We start from the raw sequence: 22997 nt of genomic DNA on the forward strand, positions 1-22997 counted from the left end.
GAGAGAGAGAGAGAGAGAGAGAGAGAGAGAGAGAGAGAGAGAGGGATTGGTGCAGTCATTTGGCTTGTCAAACCATCCAGCCCATGCCAGCATGGAAAATGGCCAGTAACTGATGATGACGATAATGTGTGTATATGCATATGCATGTATAAGCACACTTGCTTATATATATATGCATATGTGTGAGTGTGTTAGTGTGTGTGTATGTATGTGTAGGCATGTATATTTGCTTACACATATTTGTATATTAATTACACAAACCCACGTGAGGGGCAATATCCTATATTTTTTAGTCAGAATTTGACATTTTGAAACAAATATCCATCCATTAACTTACTCTGGCTCTTTATGAAATTCCATAAACATTTCTTTATACCTTTTATGCTAGCATTCCAAGCTACTGTGATCCCTAAAATGGAAGGTCACACTTAATCTAATAGCCTCTCATATACTTAACTTAGCAGTCTGCACAAAAATATTGGATCCCACTTTCAAGGCTAGAAAACATTAGAAAATCTACCTGTAATGTTATGCAATACATTATATGCTGTCAAAACTGAAAAATCAAAAGCATATTTACAATGGTACTCCTACAACACTCGCATTCTAGAGTAAATACTAAAGACAAAAATGTATCCAATAAAGAGTTTTCCTTTGTCAATATGTTATAATCACTTCTTGTTGTTAAATTGTGTTTTCTCTCTCTCTCTCTCTCTCTCTCTCTCTCTCTCTCTCTCTCTCCCTTTCTCTCTCCTTGTGTCACCATTACTGTACTGCCCTTTTGTTGCTTTGTACATTTTGATCACCATACTCCACCTCTTTCTTAATCTTGTCACCTCACCTCCTCTCACTTCTTCCATTATGTCTAGAATAACTTATTCTTCATGGGGGGTTGTATGGTTTTGGGTTCAGTCCTACTGCATAGCACCTCAGCCAAGTATTTTTTTACTATTGTTCTTGTTCAGCAAAAGCCTTGCCAGTTGATTTGGCAGATGAAAACTGAAAGAAGCATATCACACATGTATGCATGCACACATGCACACACACACACATACATACATTACATGCATACATACATGCATGCATGCATGCAGACATACATATTGTATATCAATGTTATTCATTTCCAATATTCAGTAATAACATGTCTGGCTTTGGGAAAATATCACATTGCTTGGAAACAGGAAAGAGTTGGTGACATGAAGGATATCAGACCATAGAAAATCTACCTCAATATATAAACTCCATCTGACCCATACAAGCATGAAAAAATAGCCATTAAAATGATGAAGATGCTGCCCTCTTCAAAACACATCCATTTGGCTCTCGTATCATTTGATTTTTTTCCAATGAACAACACTTAAACTTCACATTAACTATATCAATCAAATCCAACTTTCATATCTCATAATCAAAATGCCCCTGATAAGTTGATATTAAGCTCTTTCTCAGATTAAATAACAAAATTAATTACTAATTCTGTATTGATTAATATTGACAGTAACATTTTCTGTTTTAATTGGATATAGCATCTTTAATTATTTTAATCTATTCAAAATGTGAATATTTTAAAAAATCATTATCATTTCTAAGGATATTATAGTCTTATAGTTATTCACATTGTTTTGCTTTTCTTCACAGCTGATCCAACTCAAACCAAAACATCATAGTTTTCTCTCACATCTTTATATGCTCTGGAAGCTATTCTGTATAAGTTAGCAGCTTTTGTATCCTGTAATATTGTTACATTTTTCTACATGATTAGTAGCTTTACTGTTTACACACTCATTCTAAGTAAATCTTAGACGATACAAATTAATAACACTGTTACTATTCTCATTGCTTAAATTCCCCAATCACTCAATTTAACAGGCCATAACCATAATTAGTTTAAAGGTCCCATCACTTACACCATAATTCCAACTATCAGATGCTTTTTCTCGCAAGTAGCTCCATATCTATTCAATATGGAAAGTTATATAATCCTCTAAAGTTATATAAACCTGTTAATGTGCAAGAATTCCATTGCTATTATGACATCTTCAAAGAAATACATTTAGAGCTTCACAAATAATTGTTGCATCACAATCATAATTTCCAGTTTGATAGAGGCAATTATTAATGTCTCCTATTTATCTAACTTTCTCTTCAATTATAGAAAGATTGCTACATTATTTCTTATGAAACATTGTTCTCTTAATGTTAGGACAGCACATTTGCTGTGCTGCATTAGCTATTAACAATAACTTCAACAGGGGAGACAACCGTCTTTTTCTGGATGGAAAATGAAGGAAACTAAATTAGTGATCAACTTTCAGCAGTAGTAATAAATGATAATCTAACATTATTCATTACCTAAAATAATGTACTTGGCTAAATTTATAATAGGTAGTGGTAATGTGGTGTCTATGAGAAAAATAACTTAAACTATAAGTACAAAATCTGTTTATAACATAATTGAACACTACCATTTTATGTTCTTAGCTGCTTAATTGTACCCTCTCTCTGTGAGCTGTTAACTATCTAAAGAATAATTTTACATCTTTGTGTTAATTAAACCATTACATGACTTCAATTTTCTCAATCAACTCTATAGAAATAAGACATCAGCATCATCATAGATGGTTATAATGTAAAGTGATTGCTATCATTCTTTCACTTTCTCTCTTAATATAACAGGGGATTCAGGACTACAAGCTGGCAAAATCATTAGCACATCAGCAAAAGTGCTTCGCAATCTTCCCTCTGACTTTACATTCTGAGTTCAAATGCTGCCAAGGTCAACTTTGTCTTTTGTCTTTTCATGGTCGATAAGATAAGTGCCAGTTAAGCACTGGGGTTAAAGTAATTGGCTTATTCTCTTACACAAAAGTGTTGGCTTGTGCAAAAATTTCAAACTAATAAGACAGGATGTTCAGATTTGATTTGACAATTTTTATGTCTCAATTTTCAAAAACAGGTTGATGAATTGGTGAACAGTCAACAGCGTTGGAGAGCATAAAGATTAAAGTTGTATTTGAGAAAAAGTTGCCTGACATGGAGTACTGGAATTTATTTGAATATTGGAAATGAGTTACCTGTATCATGATGATTCACACAGGGTATCAAATTTCCAACATCAAGATTGCTACTCAATGCTCTGTGAATGCTATGAAAAATGGAAGACATGATATGGACAGCTGCAATGAAGACTATAAAGCCATGGCAGGCAGGAAGTGACTTCAATCTGGGTGGCATCATGCTGCCCTATAGGGCCTTATACACAAGTCAAACAGCTATGTGAAGCTGCTAGAGACTGTGGTAAAACCCTAGCTGGAGAGGGATGCTGCTGGAAGGTCACAGGTGTGGTAACAGGATTTGGTTCCTTGTCATACCTCCAGAAATATTGAGAAGTGGTTATTGGATAATTTCTACTTCATCAGCCCCAATTTCTGGCCTCCTAATTCCCTAGTTGTAATCCCAAGGGTTACTATGGGTAGGGTGTGGCTCAGAAAGACACAAACTGCTCTGCCTGCGACACCAAGGCCAAGCTGGTGGCCAAGATTAGAGAGATGCTTGAAGATCTTTCCAGGGACACAGTGAGGAATGTGGGCACAAGCTTTCTAAACCATCTAAGGGTGTGGTGGATGCTGAGGGCAACTACTTGGAATAAACTTTTATCTCCCAGCCACTATCTAGTTGTCACACTTTGAATTTGTTTTTAAATACTTTTATTCTTGGATGGAAATTCATGTTTTATTTTCCTTTTATGTAAACTGTCAAATTTAGTCCAGACATGCTCTCTGTGTGTGAGTGTGTGTATGTGTGTGTGTTTGAGTGTGTATGCATTTCAGTGTGTGTGTATGTGAGTGTGTGTATGTGTGTGTGTGTGTGTATGTGTTTGAGTGTGGTGTCTGAGTGTGTTGTGTTTGTCCCCTCATTGCTTGACAATCAGTGTTGATTTGTTTATGTTCCCATAATTAAACAGTTTAATGAAAAAGACTGATAGAATAAGTACCAGACTTTAAAAATAAGTACTGGGTTTGATCTGTTCAACTAAACTCTTCAAAATGATGCCCCAGCATGGCCACAGTCCATTGACAGAAACAAGTAAAAATTAAAGAAAATCAGCCAATATCATCACCATTATCATCACTACTACCACTGCCATCACCACCATCATCATGTGAATATATACTGTAATGTATATGGAAGTAGAAAAACGTTAAAGGCCATTGCTGTTTATATGAGCAAGTAGAAAATATATATATTGAATATCCATTGTGGCATCTGACATTGCAAAGACATTATGATAACAATAATGTAGGCTGTATTAATGTTTACATGTGTCCATTGTATCATCATTGTTGTGTTACATCATACAAACTAAAATCTGGTTGTGTTTTTTAGCCTTAAAAGAGTACCATGGGAAATTATTGCTCATTCCTGTAAGAAATGGTAGCAATGTATCTTTATTCCAATTTTCATTATTTCCTATTACTTGACAAATGGCAAAATAAATAAGCTTGAACATAAATTCTGTCTTACTTTTTCTTTCTTTTTTCTTTAGTTCATCTAATTCTATCTTTTCATTTAGATCCAGAACATGGCATTTGACAGATTTTCTTTCATTTGAAATAAGTCTTAACACGCATACATCTCCAGAAAAAAAGCTTAGTTTTATCAACATTCTACAGTCATGTGGTGCATAACTTCCTACTGTATTCAGTTTCTTCAGCTTTTCAGGTAGAGCACTGGGGCCTCTTTATCATGACTTGTATAAAACTGTCAACCCAATTCATGTATACAGGTAACCATCAACAGATATTTCTACTTCTTTAGTTTCTTGCTTGACTAATGAGATTCTATCAACATTTTCAAGCTGCTGCTACATATAACATAAACATTCAATATCTTGTATCCTTCAAGGCAGTGAGCAGGCAGAAACACTAGCACACCAGGCAAAATGCTTAGTAACATTTCATCCATCTTTATGTTCAAATCATGCCAAGGGTGACTTCGCCTTTCATCCTTTTGGGGTTGATAAAACATGTACCAATTGAGCACTAGAGTTGATGTAATTGACTTACCCTTCCTCAAAATTGCTGTTCTAGTGTCTAAAGTTTGAAACCTATATTTTGTGTTCTTTAACACATGGATGTAAACCCATCCAGTTATTTTAGTTGCAACAGATGGCTAGATTAGATATTTTTTGGTAAATTTTGTAATGAATTTAAACAGAAAATAATCACAAGATATTTCAGATTCAAAACAGTCTTACATTTTATGAAGTTTCAAAAATAAAAATTTAGCTGACTATATTCCAAAATTGTTGAAATAATTATTTCAACAAAAGCTATATGTTTTGCTGTAGAGTGTATTTAATATTATATAATACATCCAGAGCTTTAAAATATTGATTTATTCAAATGCAACTGGTAATGTAAGCCTGTTAATGTATTGAAATGTAAACTTGTACTAAGAAATATTCCTATGAAAAACATGAAGAAAGTCAATACTGTAAATTGTTTCTCTCATGCTGAGTAAAAGAAAAGCATTTATAAAAGAAAAATCATTTTCATAATCTAGGTGAGTTAAAACTTCTTTTGCCAGCTTAATAGCAATATAATAGATGTCTTTTTAATCTATGGTTCTTTGTTCAAAGCCATTTAAGAACCCATTTCAGCAAACAAAATCCTGGGGAAAAAGATTTTAGGAAACAAATTATCTCATTTATGATTATTTTGACTTTATTCTTTAAAGTCAATTATTTATCATTAAAATATATTTAGGAAGGAATATATTACGAAATGTTCATACTATACTGAGAAATCCAATGGATTATTAAAATGATAAAATGATATTTAATGGAAAATGAAGGTTCATAATGTAAATATTATATCTGAAAATAGAATAGAAGTCATGGAAGAAGTTATGAAGTATATATTTAATTCCTGGCTTTACAAATGTTATCTCTTATAGTACAAAGTATCTGGAATCAATATAAATTATTGAAATAATGCAGTACATTTACTTCTCTTAAATATTATATAGCTTTGTAGAAAATAAATAATATTATAATAAAAAAATATAACAATAAATAAAAAAAAAATAAATGAATGAAATAAAAATAAATAGGTGAAATAAAATTAAAATAAATTAAATATTAAGTATATTTTTAAAAAAGAAAAATATTTATAACAAAGATGGCAGTTTTGACATGTAAAAATGTCATACAATAGAACAAAAAATTTCATACATTGATAGATATGGAACAACATTTTCTTCTAATTTTACTAATATAATTTCTCTTCAACTATAATTTTCTACTTTTCTTTTTCTCTGATAACTTATCAGAGTACTTATATGAAAAATAAATTAAACTAGGAAATTACAATACAACCTGTACAATATGAATGCCAAGAAAGTTATTTCTCACTTGTAACATGCAATGAAAGTTTATAAGCACTTAAAAAAACATTATACTAACCACTTCAAAAAATATACTTTGCTGTGATTGTTGTTGTTGTTATTATTATTATTAGTTTTCCTATTGAGAATTGAAAGAATATTGCTTTGATTAATAATCCTAAGTGTCTTTGTATCAAATTAACAACTTCCCTCTAAATATCTACTAATTCATTTCCCATTTGCTAGTCTTTCAGAAGGAACCAAAAAAGACAACCTACTTCTACATTCTATCTAGATTTTTAAAATAATCTCTTCCCTGAAGACTAACTGAAATATGCTTCCTGAAACTTAAAACTAAGATACTGAAAGATAGGATAATTATAAGCTGTCTAGTTTATATTTCAAAAAAAAAAAAAAGAAAAGAAAAAGGAAAGAAAGAAAAATTGTGAAAGATAACTATGAATTATGATTTTATAAATGTATGTATGTGTGTATATATAAAAGAAGTTTGAAAATGCCAATCTATATATATATATATATTTATATATGTGTGTGTGTGTGTGTATGTATCTATCTATCTATCTCACTCTCAACATATATATATATACATATATATATATATATATATATATATATATATATATATATGTGTGTGTGTGTGTGTGTGTGTATCTATATCTATATATATGCATATATATGTATGTATGTATGTGTATATATATATATATATATATATATGTACGTATAGATAGATAGACAGATGATTATATTCAATTCCTTGCAGTATATTTTTTCATATACTTATTTATTGACATATACATTCATGCACATGATTATATGTGTGTGTGTAAATGCATACATATGTACATGGATACATAAATACATACATATATACTTAAATACATACACAGCATTTTGTCAATCAATCTCTTTAACTAACACAACATACATAAAACATTTGAAAACATATTGACTATACACTCCTCAATTTTGCTCACATGAGTAAAGTAGAAAGGAAACAAGAAAACAAACATACAATACACATCAATAGTTCTCTTCAAATCATTGGCTCCCTATTTAAGAAGAGGAGAAGAGAAAACCAGAATTTTATCTTCCTTTCTTCCATATTGAGTAAATGTCAATCATGCTAGCCCTTGAAACAAACAAGTTGCGGACATATTCAGATACCTGCCAATATGATGATCACATTTGATAATTGTTCTCTGTCAGAGGCAGTCTTCTTTATAAATTGATGCTCTCAATCATTAATGTCGCTATTATCTATTGTGAATGGTACACCTTTGTGAAAACAGATCTACTCAAGCTATGCAGGACGTAAAGGCATCGTTAAAGAAGAGCTTATCTTAATGATATTCTTTTTCTCTGGTTTCATTCAGGATGTGAGCTAGCCTCTAAGAACAAGGAGGTACTCACTTTTTCTATGGCCACTGATAACTCATTCTCTTTTCGTTTTTCACATACACAATTCCTTTTCTTATTTCTTTTGTTTTCTTCTCTCTCTTTCTGTTTCTATCTTACCCTCTTTCTCTCTCACTTCCCTTCTTTCTCTTTGTTAACATAAAATTCTTTCATTAAGTTTAATACTAACACAGATACATTTAGTTAAAAAGCATACTTGTGCAATTTATACACTCATATTTTTACAGTTCTATGTTCACTTGACAGAAATTAATTTATGAAATATAAGGAAATACATATTATACTCTCTTATGTAAACATATAATGACTTATATTTTACATATTTTTTTTTACCGGACTGAGTCACTGGACTGTGGTTATGCAGGGGCACCACTGTGAAGGATCTATTTTATCACATTACACCCAGTATTTATTTCAAGCATGAAGTGACACAGCATAAGCAGCAACACATCTTTCACCAAATTCAACAAATGCAAAGACAAACAACTATGTATGTATGTATGTATGTATGTATGTATGCGTGTATGTATGTGTGTGCTTATGTGCACACACATACACACACACACACACATGCATGAGCTTCTGCATAGTATCCATCTACCAAATTTTATCCAAAAGGTATTTACCAGCCTAAGTCTACAATAGAAAACAATTGTCATTAGTGCTGCACAGCTGTATTGAACTTAGAACGACATAGTTGTGAAGAGTACTTCTTAACCACATGGATGTGGTTGCATCTAAATGTATATAGTATATATGTGATATGTGAGAGAGAGATATGTGATATATAAGAGAGGTGTACAGCAAAAACAACACAAGTACAATTGAATTTCTGTAAAGATATTAACATGAAATATTTCATAAAATACCTGCAACATTACATAGTTCATAATGTGTACATTAATACTAGAACATGTGTATATGTATTTTTGTGTATGTGTATGCATTAGTGTGTGTGTGTGTTTGTGCATGTGAGTGTTTGTGTGTCTGTGTGTGACAATGTTGTTATACAGTGTATATTCTTTTCTAATCTAGGCACAAGGCATGTATATTAATACAGACATGTATGTGTGACAACATTGTTGTCCTACTTGTAATATTAATAGAATACAAGAGTACGTATTGAGAGCTTGAAATTTAATAATGCTTGGGGTCCCTTTGTAATCTTTTTCATTCTGGGAGAATGTGAAAAATCAGTTCCTTCTATTGAGAACACGTTGCCAAAATTGAGCTCTCTGACAAAATGAACATGCAAAAGTAAGTTCTGATTGGATGGAAATAACCAATAAAAAAACTCAGCTGTGTAAGTTTACCAGATTTCTGCTGTTCCAGTAAAGTGACTATGTGACATGTATAGTTCAATATATCAATTGGTACCCCAAAACAATACCAACATTCTTTCATCGTTAATAAAACCTGTCAAAAAGACATAAAGTAATTGACAGTTCCTGATTAACTGAAAGTCATGTACATACTATATATGTGATATGTGAGTATGTGAGTGTGAGAGAGAGAGATCATATGTACAACAAAAACAGCACAAGTACAATTGAATTTCTGTAAAGATATCAACATGAAATATTTTATAAAATACATGCAACATTATATAGTTCATAGTGTGTATATTAATGCTAGAGTGTACATATGTGTTTGTATGTATGCGTATGCATTAGTGTGTGTGTGTGTGTGTGTGTGTGTGTGTTTGTTACATTAATAGTGAACTAAAGGACAAGTAAATACCAGAAAGGTGGATGTCACATTCTTCAATGGAATTTAAACTAATGATCCAGTACCAATGATTTCATAATGTCTAATTCATCAGTAAAAAAAAGCATCAATACTAGATCATTGATAAAATGATATTTAAATATATATATATATATATATACATATATAAATATATAATACACACACACACACACATATATAAAATAGAAACATTGTTGTTCCTAAATCTCTCAACGAGAGATATTCAGTAGCAGCACTTTAAAGTAACAATTCACAGATACTGCTTTGGTGGATACTAACCTCCCCTGTTTGAAAATATAAGGACACAGATTGTGTGTCTTATAGCCAGTTGGAGCCAATGTCTCCTGGGTGCTAAACAACAGTAGCATTTGGCCCAAAATGGAACTGCCATATTAGGTTGGCAAAAATTCATTACTTTATATATAATTTATTTGCCATGATAGATCACTAGCCACTACACATTCTTTATTTTCTCTCCTTGTTTCTGTGTTCCTTTCTGTGGAAGAGTGTAGGCTCGAAACATTAAAGACTTTTACACTTCCTGAGCATAAAACTAATAAACCTGTTTGTAGTCTACACCACCTGTCTTTGTCTTTTGTTTTTGTTTTTTTGTGAATTCTCCCTATATATATATAGGGAGAATTTACTGATTGTCCTAAACTATACACATATAAATTCCTCTATTTACCTAATATCAAGGTCTCATTCTTTTGTTGCCATTTATTATTATTATTATTATTATATATAATGCATGTATATCTATACACACATATACATCTGTAATGTGTGTGTGTGTGTGCGTGTGTGTACACGTATATATGGAATGACAAAGGACCAAGATATCTAGTGTCTTGCTGTACTCAAGAAGACCTATCCTCCACAGCAGAGGTGTTCTTGTCACCCCGTCCCCCAGCTGAAGAAGATTGGCTTTCCAGAGCCCTGTCCTGGTGCCATGTGGAAAGCACCCAAGCACACTCTGTAAAGTGGTTGGCATTAGGAAGGGCATCCAGCTGTAAAAATCAAACCAAATCAGACTGGAACCTGGTGCAGCTCTCCTGCTTGCCAGCTCTGGTCAAACCATCCAACCCATGCCAGCATGGAAAATGGACTTTAAAGTAGTAGTAGGAGGAGGAGGATATTGTTTGTTTCTTGCTGCATTGATTTGAACTGGCATTTGGTTATGAAATTTCTTTCTTTCTTGATGCATTGCTGTTGTGATCTGCCATCTACAAAATCAGGGAAAGATCACAGAATTTGGTTGTTTCTCACTGGCACATATCTTTATGTGTTCATTGAATTCTATTTGTTTTCTGCCATTCTCGTTTGCTATCTATGCAGAGTCATGCATTGTCATAAGGTTTCTCCCTACATCAACAGCCTCTATTATTTTCAGCACTTCAACTACACTGCTTAATCTACAACTACTGTTTCTACAACTGCATCTAATGTAGCCACTATTTCTAATACGACTACAACTGTTGCTACTACTACTGCCACCACCATCACAAAAGTTAATAATCACTCCTTAATACCAACATTGTTATTAAGATACAAAAGACAACTGCCACCACTAAAACTGTTACTAATTGTTTTATGACCCAGCAGATATCAGAGGAAAACCAAAGGCTAGTACTGTGTGAATTGAATTTTGTAAGTAAATCATATGACCTTCCAAAAACTGATAACATGAAAGATTAATTAAATTTATTTTCTCTTCTCTTGCAGCATGACTTAAAACAATTGAAACCGGCAGGATATTTTGATAAAAATGTAAATATTGTTTTTCTTTTTTCATGGTGAAGTTATCAAAGCAATTTCTTTTTGTTTTTAGTGCGTACATACATGCGTACATATGTACATACACACATACATACATGTGTGTATGTATGTATGTATGTATGTATGTACGTATGTATGTACACATGTATGTACACATGTATGTATGTATATATATATATATATCATTGTTCAGTTTTATTTCTAGATGTCTTACCAGTAGAGAAAGAGCTGGTTTCTATGATGTATGTATGTATGTATATGAAGTGAGAGCACTTGTTTGTTCTTTCAGATATTATATTGTCTATTTAAAAATGATCATTTGTAATTTTATGTGACTTTTGCTGCTACTTTTCCTAGTCACTGTTGTCAGTTCATAATTGGAGGCTTTCATGCTATGTTGTTTAAGATATCACAATATACTTTGGGAACTCCAGTACAGACACAGAAACATAGACACATGTTTTACTTTCATTTACTACTTCACAGTAGTACACACACACACATGTACACACACGCACACACATACATACATGCATATACACACACATACATACAAACACTCCCATGCACGCACACACACACATATATCGATAGATAGATATGAAATGGTACATACAACTCAAGGTACATAACACCTGTTCATCAGAATCGTCATCTTTTATTTATGACAGAAAATGCGGTTGTTACAGTTCAAGGGATGTAATCTAAATATAGGTAATGGTAAATTATCTCCTTGTTGACTGGTTTAAGGCTATCTGCTATATTCCGTGTAAAAGTATTGAAGCTCCCTAGTGTAATGAATATACTTGCACACATTTGTATACAGCGAACGTGTTCAGCTATTTCCTTGCATGTATTGGCATACATAAAGAACTTTAGCATTTGCATGAATAGCACATATTTTATCTCTTGTATTTATATTTGCTTTTATACACATGTTGTGCTTACATACATTCAGATGGCATTCATAGATCTCCATGTACATATAGACACTCAATTACACATATACACACCCAATAAAGCCAGCATCATCTTCTGGTGCATACATATGCATAAACACATATTGAAAACGGTCCTGCACACACATATGCCTGCATATTTACGAGCACACAGGAATTTCCAGTGTAAAATGCTTAGTACATATGCAGATAATACTTTTTCTACTACAGGTATGGGGCTTGAAAGTTTGGTGGACGGAGCTAGTCAATTAAATCGCCCCAGTGCTCATCTGGTACTTATTATATTGGCCCCCAAATGGATGAAAAGCAAAGTTGACCATGACAGTATTTGGACACAGGGCATAAAGAGCTGGAACAAATGTCACTAAGCATTTTGTCTGATACTCTAACAAGTCTGCCAACTTATGTAGATAACGTTATAGGTGAGCTGGCCGAATTGCTAGCAAGCTGGGAAAAGCACTGAGCAGCATTATGTTCATCTTCATATTCTGAGTTAAAATTCTGCCAAGGTTAACTTTGCTTTTCATCCTTTTGGGGTTGATAAAATAAGTACCAGTTGATCACTGGGGCTGATGTATTTGACTTACTCTTTCTCCACAAATTACTAGCCTTTTACCAAAATTTGGAGCTGGTATTGTACATATAAACTGTATGTACCCACTGATACACAGATGTACCTGTGGTGTGATTAGGCGTGCATACACCTCTATCTGAAACATGCATACATACCTCTGTAGGTTCATGCAATGTCTAAAGAATGACATATGGTTGTCTATGCATCCATAGACCTTCTACATATTTGCACCAGCATGTGTAGGTACAGCAGCACATTTTGTAATTAAGGACACACAAGAAGCAAGAGGAAATATTTGGTCTGTTCAAAAAGTATCCAGACTATTGCCATAGTAACAAAGCTAAATCATGCATAGTAAAGCCGCTTGGCACAGATTGACCTTGAACTTTGTTGTGCATGTGCACTAAGTTTTAACCTTCTTGCTTACTTCCGTTGTATACAGCAGTGCTTGGAAGGAAGGTGTGTAGCATGCGATCATAGCATTGACCATACCTCAAGAATACCTTTGTCTGAAGATTTGTGATTTTGGTTGAATCACATCATTTTATGTTTATTTGTATGCTTCCATATGTTGGACAAGTCTACTCATGTAGATTGACTAGCTATTTGTATCAGTTCATTGTCATTCTTCATAAGTTTTAGCACCCTGAGGTAAGTCTTTACTGCATCTCCCCACATTTTTTTTTGTTTTTTTGGTCATCTTGTAACTATTTTTCCTCTTTCGCTTACCTCAACTTCATCTTTTATCCACGTTGATATACAATTCATATAAACTATTATTTTCATCATCATCGTCATCGTCGTTTAACGTCTACTTTCCATGCTAGCATGGGTTGAGAATATCAAGACTATATATTAAATGTCAATTTATCGACCCTGAAAGGATGAAAGGCAAAGTCGACCTCGGAGGAATTTGAACTCAGAACATAATGACAGACAAAATACTACTACGCATTTCGCCTGGTGTGCTAACGTCTCTGCCACCTCACCACCTTAAAATTATACATGTTCTATCTGGTTTTGTAAAATCTAGCTTCCAAAGATTAATACTGGAGCATTTAGTCAATTTCCCCTATAATTATTGTTATATAAGTGAACCAAGTACCTGCAGATTTCTCATCAATTCAGCATAGTTCCTTTTTTTTCTTATTTTTACAAATCTTTAACATTATGTTGACATTGGCTGGGCAACTGATTTCAACTGCAGTGCATACTTCCTTTTATCTGCCCAGATCAATATGTGCAATTACATCATGTACAGTTTTGAAACTTTCTGGAAATACCCTGTATATTTACATACATATGTGCATTACATACATATAAAAAATATAAATAGATACATGCACTCATACATATAATAGATATAAATAGGTATATGCATTACATATATGCAAACACATAACTACAGACATATAAATATGTAACTATATATATGTGTGTGTGTTTGTGTGCATCTAGTCTTTGAAGAGAGACGTAAATATGTTGAAACAATTTACTGCTGTAAAGCATCATCTGGTTAATAAAAGAATATTGGCTCTGCATCAATAATGCATTAAATACTTTCTTAAGTCATAGTCAACTCTACTTATGAACTTGATTTATATCATGTATATATATATGTGTGTGTGTGTGTGCATGTGTATATGTGTGGACATGTGTGTGCATGTATGTGTGTGTTTAGATGCATGCATACATATTCACTTTATATAAGAATATATCTTTAGCCTCACTCACAAACAGTTTTGAATTAAAGTCCAAACGACTATAGAATTGTAATTTCTACATTGCTAGATCTCAACATTGGTGTGGTTAAAGTATGCTTTCCCATTCTTATTAGTAACATGTCAGACCATTCCAGAATGTGTCATTTGGTATTGCAAATTTTGTAATTAGTACTTGAGGAAAACTATTTAGGAATGTACAATGTATAACATTCAGTTAGTTTTCATCGTCATCATTGTTTAACGTCTGTTTTCCATGCTGGCATGGGTCGGATGGTTTGACTGAGCTCAGGAAAGCCAGTGGCTGCACCAGGCTCCACAATCTGACCTGGCAATGTTTCTAGTTAGATGCCCTTCCTAACACCAACCACTCCGAGATTGTAGTAGGTGCTTTTTACATGCCACCAGCACAGGAGCTAGTCAGGTGGCCCTGGCATCGATCATGTTCAGATGGTGCTTTTTACATGCCACCAGCACGGGTGCCAGTCAGAGGGCACTGGTATCGACCACATTCAGATGGTTGTTTTCATGTGCCACCAGCACAAGTGCCAATTAGGAGGCACAGGCATCAACCAAGTTTGGATGGTGCATTTAACATGTCACCAGCATGGGAGCCTGTCAGGGGCACTGGCCACAGCTAAAATATCGACAACCTCATTCTAAAATAGTTTTATAGTTATACTCCTGTAAATAATATGTAAGTTTAATGAGGGAGATATCAAGATCTTGACCTATTTACCTGCTTGAGTTTCAACGGTTTTAGTGTTTTCTGATCTTCATGTTGAATGGTTTTGATGGTGTTCCTCCCATCACATTCTGTAATTTTATGAAGTAACTTAGCCTTATTCATCCTTATCTCTCTACATGGAATTATCCAAGCCAATGAGAGAAGTGTTATGTGATCATTTGGCCTTCTGAAAATGGCATTCAAATTTCCTCAAATTATATCCTACCATCTTTAAATGAGAGTGACACATTGAATAGAATAGTACTGAAAATGCAAAGTACCAAGAGAAGGACTGGAGGAAAAAGAAACTGGAATGCTTTACGTCATATATTTGCTCGATCAGAATCGACCTGAAACTGAATAACAACAACAATAAAAACACCAACATGGAAACACTTAGGTAAATGTTTTCCTCTGACCTTCCCAACTACCTCACTGTTACCTTCATTTCAAGCATAGCATGTGATAGGGCTGCAGTGGCATAGCTAGGGCGTGTGCTGCCTTGGGCTGTTTGCCTTCCCCATTCTACCGAGGGGTGATACAACCAATACAGGCTTATGCACCAGACCCAAAAATGCTTCCCCTCCATAAAAGCATCACCTGAGGTGGACTGCCTCTTGACCACTCCTTTGCTACACTGCTGTCAGGCTGCTCTTTTTTTTTTTAGGGCTAACAGTTTAGATTCAATAGAGGAAGAGTTAACAAACATGCTTACTTATTTCACATGCTACTATCGCACCTTTAAGAACTTCCAAAATTGCCCTTCAAAGTTGTACTTGTTTTATCAATTTTTGATCAGCATGTGCCTATAGGAACATTAGCAAAGTTATATTTCAAAGGTTTCATCTTTCCTTTAGAACTGAACAGTTGCTGGCTCTATAGAAGGCACAAGTGCATCCAAATAGTACATCTTACATGTATAGTTTGGTAAAGCTCTACATAAAAACAATATCCTATAAGAATCTTTTTTGACTGATTTTGAAACCTTCACTCATTAAGACACTGCAACCTCTAGCAAACTGACATACAATATCCTAATGTCCTTTCAATTTTTTCCTATCAATATTATTGTTTCTGGTTTGAAGTAGCAAGCTGTGTACTACCAATCTACATGCCTCTCCTTTTCCTTCTTGTCCATACTATATCTTACACCTAAACATTTTGACCAAACCTTTACCCTCGGGATTGTTATTATCTGGAACTCGCTTTCTAATTGTTTCTTACACAAGCAATACAAAACTGAATATCAACTACATCACCCTACCCAACTAAGCAAACTTTCAGAATTTAAAAGTACTTCTCTTTTCCTGGGATTAAAATATAGAAAAAGGAATGACCTCACTAGTCCAGGCTACTCAACCCCCAAATTAGGAATGCCACTAGTTTTCTTATTAGATGACAAATGGTCATGTACTACTTTTGATATAAGTAAAAGAAGAAACTGAATGGATTTCATGGCTTTAATAAGATCATTAATGATATAAATATTGTTTGATAGCTACAAGTGGAAATGAAAGCTTATTCATATCTTACTAATATTCTATGAAAAAAAATCAAACAATTTGAAATCTAAACTAAATTTTAATAGTCTGCTACCATAACCATTCAAACAGTCATATTTGTCATTACATAAATTCATTTTAACACATCACCTAAAATCTAATTTTGAGAAAAATTCTAATATTGCTTCTTTGAAGTGGATTAATGAAATTTGGGACTATCAAAACTAATAAGAACCAGCCAATCAAAGCCAGTTGTTGACTTAGAATATATTATAGAAAAATATTGAGAATTGATAATTAATTAACCGTCTGATACTTATCTGTCTTTTTCATTCATTCATTTTTTTTTATAATAATAATAATAATAATAATAATATATATATACACAGACACACACATTTATATATATATATATATATATATATATATATATATATATATATATATACATATATATATATGTATATATATATATATAAGCTTCTATAGGCTTTGAACTTCGTTATTGCTCATTAAATTCTGTAAGCAAGTTAAACTGCTGTTGTATCTGTCTGTCATGATTATAATGTGTCTGTCTCTTTTCATAACCCTCTTTCTCCCTCTCACACACAAGGTGAGTCACAACTCTATGAACGTTAACTACCAAGGGAGAGAATACTATAAAGGTCTAGTTTTTCCCCTAAGGTATTTCAGGTTGCATGAGTCATCTGAATCTCTAGGCCATAAACAAAGGGAATCTATTCTCTAAAGAGAAGTACTCTGTTTGCCAAATAAATCATTCATGCTTAAATGTATATGGGCCATCTTGAATCTGGTTTAGTCATTTAATCAAAATAAATCAATCAATATCTACTTGTCTGATATGCTTCGCTTGCACATATTTTTATGTATAAATCTATGCTGGTAAGGATTTATTTATGTGTCTATATATGAACTGGTCTCTTTAATGTGTTGGTATGCCTGTATAAGCACATCCCACACACCACATACCCGCATCTCATGTCCACACCACATATGTACACACATACAAGCTCACATGCACAGATACTCTCTGTCACATACACACATACACTCAAACACACTCTCATACACAATCACAGACACAGCTACTTTCTGTCACATACACACACGCTCATATACATACCCTCTTATACACACTCACATGCACAGATACTTTTTTGTCACATACATACAGATGTACACACACACACACACACACACACACGCTCTCTATCTACCTATCTTTCTCCCTCTCTTTCTTTCTCTCTCTCATATGCATACAACACAAATATATGTGCATACATATATACCTACCTACATACATACATACATATATACATACAATATATATTTGTAGGATTTGAAGTATATAGAGAGCAATATTTATTAGGTGTATATCAAGAGTTGTATTCAAACTTTCAATTCAAATAAGTTGTATATATTACCTAACTAATTAATACAAGATATTATGTCAATTTAATGATAGTATTAAGCATGGAATTTAATACTTCAGATTTTATTTCCCACTGATTTAACAATAATTGCTATTCACATTTTGAACATTAACATTGATAGTTGGAATTTTTATACTTCAACAGAATCCACTTCTTTTAAGGAATATATTATCATATATTTTATCATTATCTTCAATTCAAACTGGTTAGCACAGAACTGGATAAGTTTATCCTGAAATTTTGAGGAAAGCTTTTTATGGGATATAGGAAATATATGAATTGCTTCTGGTATTATTGAAAATTCTCAGTGCTTTGCTTAAACATCAACATTTTGCCTCCTCACAGTGTACAAATATATTCAAATTTGCAGTGGCATACATAGTGAGTGTACTGTGTGGTGTTACTCTTGTCAGTGGATGGCAGAATTTGTGGGACATCAGAGAAAATGCTATGCAACACTTAGTTATTTATCGTTATATTAAAGAATTCTGAATCTGCCAGGATTGGTTTGATCTGATTTTACTTTTCATTTCCTCAATATTTATATCTTATTGACCTCAAAAGGATGAATGACAAAGTACCAATGATACAATGGGAAGAGATTAACTCAGCAATGTACTTCGATAAATCTGTAACCTTGCTTCAAAATGAGAAACCAATTGATTATTTGACTTGCTAGCTAGAAATAGCCAAATCTCCCCCAAATCACACCCCAACTAACTTCAAAAACAAAAACAAAGTTATGCTACTTAATACTTAATATAGCTATAGACACACAAAATAATGAGAGGGTCATGGGTTGAATGCATTTGATCATAGGTCTCAATCAAGGTTAATCTGAAGTTAAACAACAACAACGAATGGCTGAAATAATAATGGTAACCCAAATTATAAAGAATGATAGGATCATTTTGTAAGTGTTCCTCGGCAGGTGAATGATTAAGTTTGATATACTGAAATATATCAAATTAACCTGAAGCAATGTCTGAGATAATGAGAACAAAATATGGGTTGTAAGTAATAAGATAATATATTAAATTAGCAACTTGCTAATCTTGTTATCTAAGGATGGGAAGTATATTTGATTATCTTTGATTTATTTTTAAGAATGTTATAATATTGGTTTCAAGTTTTGGCACAAGACCAGCAATTTTGGAAAGGGATGGATCTTTGTGGTTTTTGTCAGTTTACTATTATCTTTAAAAGAATTTTTTAATGTATCATATAGATGTACTTTATGATGCTGAATCCAAATTTGTTATTCATTTATTCCAGAAAACTTTTGCTAAAATGTTACAGGTGTTCAAAGTTTGATGGTTTTTAGAATTCTTAGCCAATCAGAAAACAGCACATTTGCTGACTCCTCCATCATCAGGAAATGGGGTGGGGACGTTGGCATGTCAAAACATTGCTTGAAATAAGTCAAAACATTAAAATATACACAAATGAAGTTAACATTAAAACATTAACAAGCAAATTAAATATTTAAAAGCTATGAACAAACAAACCAATAGGAGTTGCTAGAAATAACAGTCAAGATATCGTTTAAAATAGACGTTTATTAGTTTAAAATATTCAAGGATGAAAGTTTGCAATACACTCTATGATTTTTATAAAATAAACTAACTGGCCTCGTGCCATAAAAAAATGACTGCTAATTGTAGTATTTTATATATAAATATGGATGGTAAATCAAATTAATAGACTTCTCAGTGTTCACATACATTCACATGGTTCTCTTGTACATGCACACATACACATATACTCATACAGAGTTGAAACGCTGTTTGATTTTTCTTTTCAGCATTGACTTTTCACCATCTCACCAGTTTGCCATCACCCCTTCCTTCCTTATTCATCTAATACCTCTTCCTTTCTCATTCATGTGTTGTGATGGAGAAAAACATAAGAGTATTATAACAGTAGAAGAAGATTATCTTTCTCATATCTCTTTCTTCTCCTTGTGCGCATGCGCAGCATTTTTGGTTACTATAGAAATAGTGTTTTTCACCACAGTGATGTGTAAAATACTCGCTTCTGATTGGCTCAAATATCCAAATTTTAAAGGCTAATAACTTCTCAATTATGGAATTATAGGGGAAATAAATTTCATTTTCATAATTAGTATACAAAACTTAATCCATATACCAAATTTGAAAACAATTGGAACAGAATTGTAAACAGTGATGAAAACCACGAAGATCCAAAGGGATAAGTCAGTTACATTGACCCCACCCAATTGTCAAACGGTACTTATTTTATCAAATTTGAAAGGATAAAATCCAAAGTTGATCTCTGCAGAATTTGAACTCAGAACATAAAGACAAATAAAATGCTGCTAAGCATTTTGCTTGGTGTGCTAACAATCCTGCCAATGATGCTATAATGCTGAACACATTTTACTTGCTTCAGTGACTGGACTATGGCCATTCTGGGACACCACCTTGAAGAGTTTTAGATGAACAAATCAACACTAGTAATTATTTTAAAGTCTATTATTTATCAGTCTCTTTGCCAAAGAGTGATATAAACAAACCAATACTACTTGTCAAGCAGTGGGTAAGGGGTCAAACAAAGATACACATGCTTCCACACAGTTTCCGTCTACCAAATTTACTCACAAAGCATTGGTTGGTTCAGGGTGATAATGAAAGACAATTGCCCAAGGTGCTGCACTGCAGAATTGAACCAAAATAAAATAAAAAGGGAAAGAGGACTATCATACTAACACTCATTATTTAATAGACATTACAGAATCATTACCATGTCAGACAAAATGCATAGTAGCATTTCTTCTGATTCTTTACATTCTATGTCCAAATCCTATCAAGGTTAAGTTTTACATTTCATCTTTTTGGGATTGATAAATTAAGAACCAGTGAAGTACCAGGCCGATGTAATTAACTAAGCCCCTCCTGTTAATATCACTGACCTTGTATCAAAATTTGAAACATCCATTGATTACAGAGAAGCTGGCAGAATTATTAGAGCATCAGAAAAATGCTTTCTAGTATTTCTCATGAGTTCAAATCATATTAAGCCCAACTTTGCCTTTCATCCTTCTGTAGTTGACCAAATAATGTACTAGTCTCATAAAAAGCTTAGTGGTATTAACTCTTCCCTTCCTTCAAAATTGCTGGCATTGTGCCTAAAGCAGAGACCATTATTTTCTACTGCTATTCTCAGAATACATATGCAAAATAGTTATTTTACTTATTCTTTGAACGAATTTAATCACCAGTGAACATTTGTTGCATGCTAGCAAAGTTATAAAACGAAAATAATTGAAATTATTTCCTAAAGACTATTAATTAAATTATGCTATAATATATACTTAATGGTAATAGTTTCGTATGTGACAGCATATCAAATGTTTAAAGCATATGATATAAATCTTTCAAAGCAAAGACCTGTAAACAGATGCACGCACGCACACATATAGATATATACACACATATAGGCATGTATATATATATATATATATATATATATAACTAAAATAGACAGAAATAATGCCTTGTGTAATATTTATTTATTTATTATAGGCATACAGCTGTTTCAGATATGTATTTGGGTGTATTCATGGTTTGATTTTGTCAATCAATCAATTGATCAACTGAAAATATAGGGAACCTTCCCAGCACAATGCTATCTTCCTCAGAGTCAAAACAAATCAACAGCCAAAGAAAAAGAAGAAAAGAAAGAGAAAGAATTTGTCCACTGTAGCATTTATATGGAACTAGGTCTCCTGTTTCTAGCCATCAGCCTTATGCTATTGATCTCTCTTAACAGGGCGAATAGCATTGATATCCAGTAATGAAATTTGATAACCCACAACCTTCTTAGTGTTAGTGGCAGGCTTTTGTCATTTACTACTATATGACTTCAGATTACCTAGAATCAGAACTGATCACAACATATTTTTGTTAGCCTGGTGTATTTATATCTGCTGAGAGCTTAAGAAGTGTTTTGCTTGGGTTACTAGCTTTTATTAATCCCTCTTGTTCTGATATATATTTAGATCACTTGGATTTTTGGCTGCATCAACCTGTTGGCTTACTCAGGCAGTTGAGTAACAAAGGCCCCAGAAAAACTGCCACGACTAAATACTTGCCTGACATCACTGAAAAGAACTCAATGTGGATATAGGTGAAGAGGAATGACCAATGGACCTAATTATGGATTCCATTGGGCATTTACAGGAATACAAGGAAGAAGAGAACTGGTTCGTTCATCAGTCAGAGTGACCTGGTGGGCTGAAACACAGACCTGGGAACAAAAAATGACCGAGCTCAAATCCTACTGGAGACAGGATTTTGGAAAGCAGCAGCAGGAGGAGTGTCAAGTATAAGGGCCAAAACACTTGTTGGATGGGAGTTCTTCCTCTGAAGATCTCCCTGTTGTGCAGTTACCTTGCAGCGAGTTTCTATTATTTACATATATATATATATGTGTGTGTGTATATTATATATATGTACGTATGTATGTTATACACACACACACATGCATACATATCTATCTATGTATATATGTCTGTAAGCACGTGTCTGTTATGATGTTCTTGTTGGCACATTTGTGAAAGTATGAATTATTTTCAATTGTCTCCTATGAATGGAAGAAAATTATTCTTCCTTGTTCATAAAATAAGGAACAAAATTCCATCCATTTAAGTGTTTAGGGACAAAAAATGTACTGGTAGTGA

General features: G+C 33.2%; 1 protein-coding gene and 1 long non-coding RNA gene across 2 annotated transcripts in view; one reads left to right on the forward strand and one right to left on the reverse strand.

Annotated features, from left to right (window-relative positions):
* LOC128249819 (uncharacterized) overlaps positions 1-12112 on the reverse strand; it is a 26757-nt gene extending 14645 nt beyond the window's left edge. Inside the window, exon 1 of the long non-coding RNA XR_008265941.1 lies at positions 11975-12112. This is a non-coding gene — a long non-coding RNA (uncharacterized LOC128249819). The remainder of the gene's footprint in view (positions 1-11974) is intronic.
* Positions 11137-22997, forward strand: part of LOC128249815 (uncharacterized) — a 26760-nt gene continuing 14899 nt past the window's right edge. Inside the window, exons 1-2 of the mRNA XM_052974357.1 lie at positions 11137-11229; positions 11305-11349. Coding sequence (XP_052830317.1) covers positions 11173-11229; positions 11305-11349 — 102 coding nt within the window. The 5' untranslated portion in view covers positions 11137-11172. The remainder of the gene's footprint in view (positions 11230-11304; positions 11350-22997) is intronic.

Source organism: Octopus bimaculoides, chromosome 1 (assembly GCF_001194135.2).
Source record: "Octopus bimaculoides isolate UCB-OBI-ISO-001 chromosome 1, ASM119413v2, whole genome shotgun sequence".
Classification (NCBI taxonomy): Eukaryota; Metazoa; Mollusca; class Cephalopoda; order Octopoda; family Octopodidae; genus Octopus; species Octopus bimaculoides.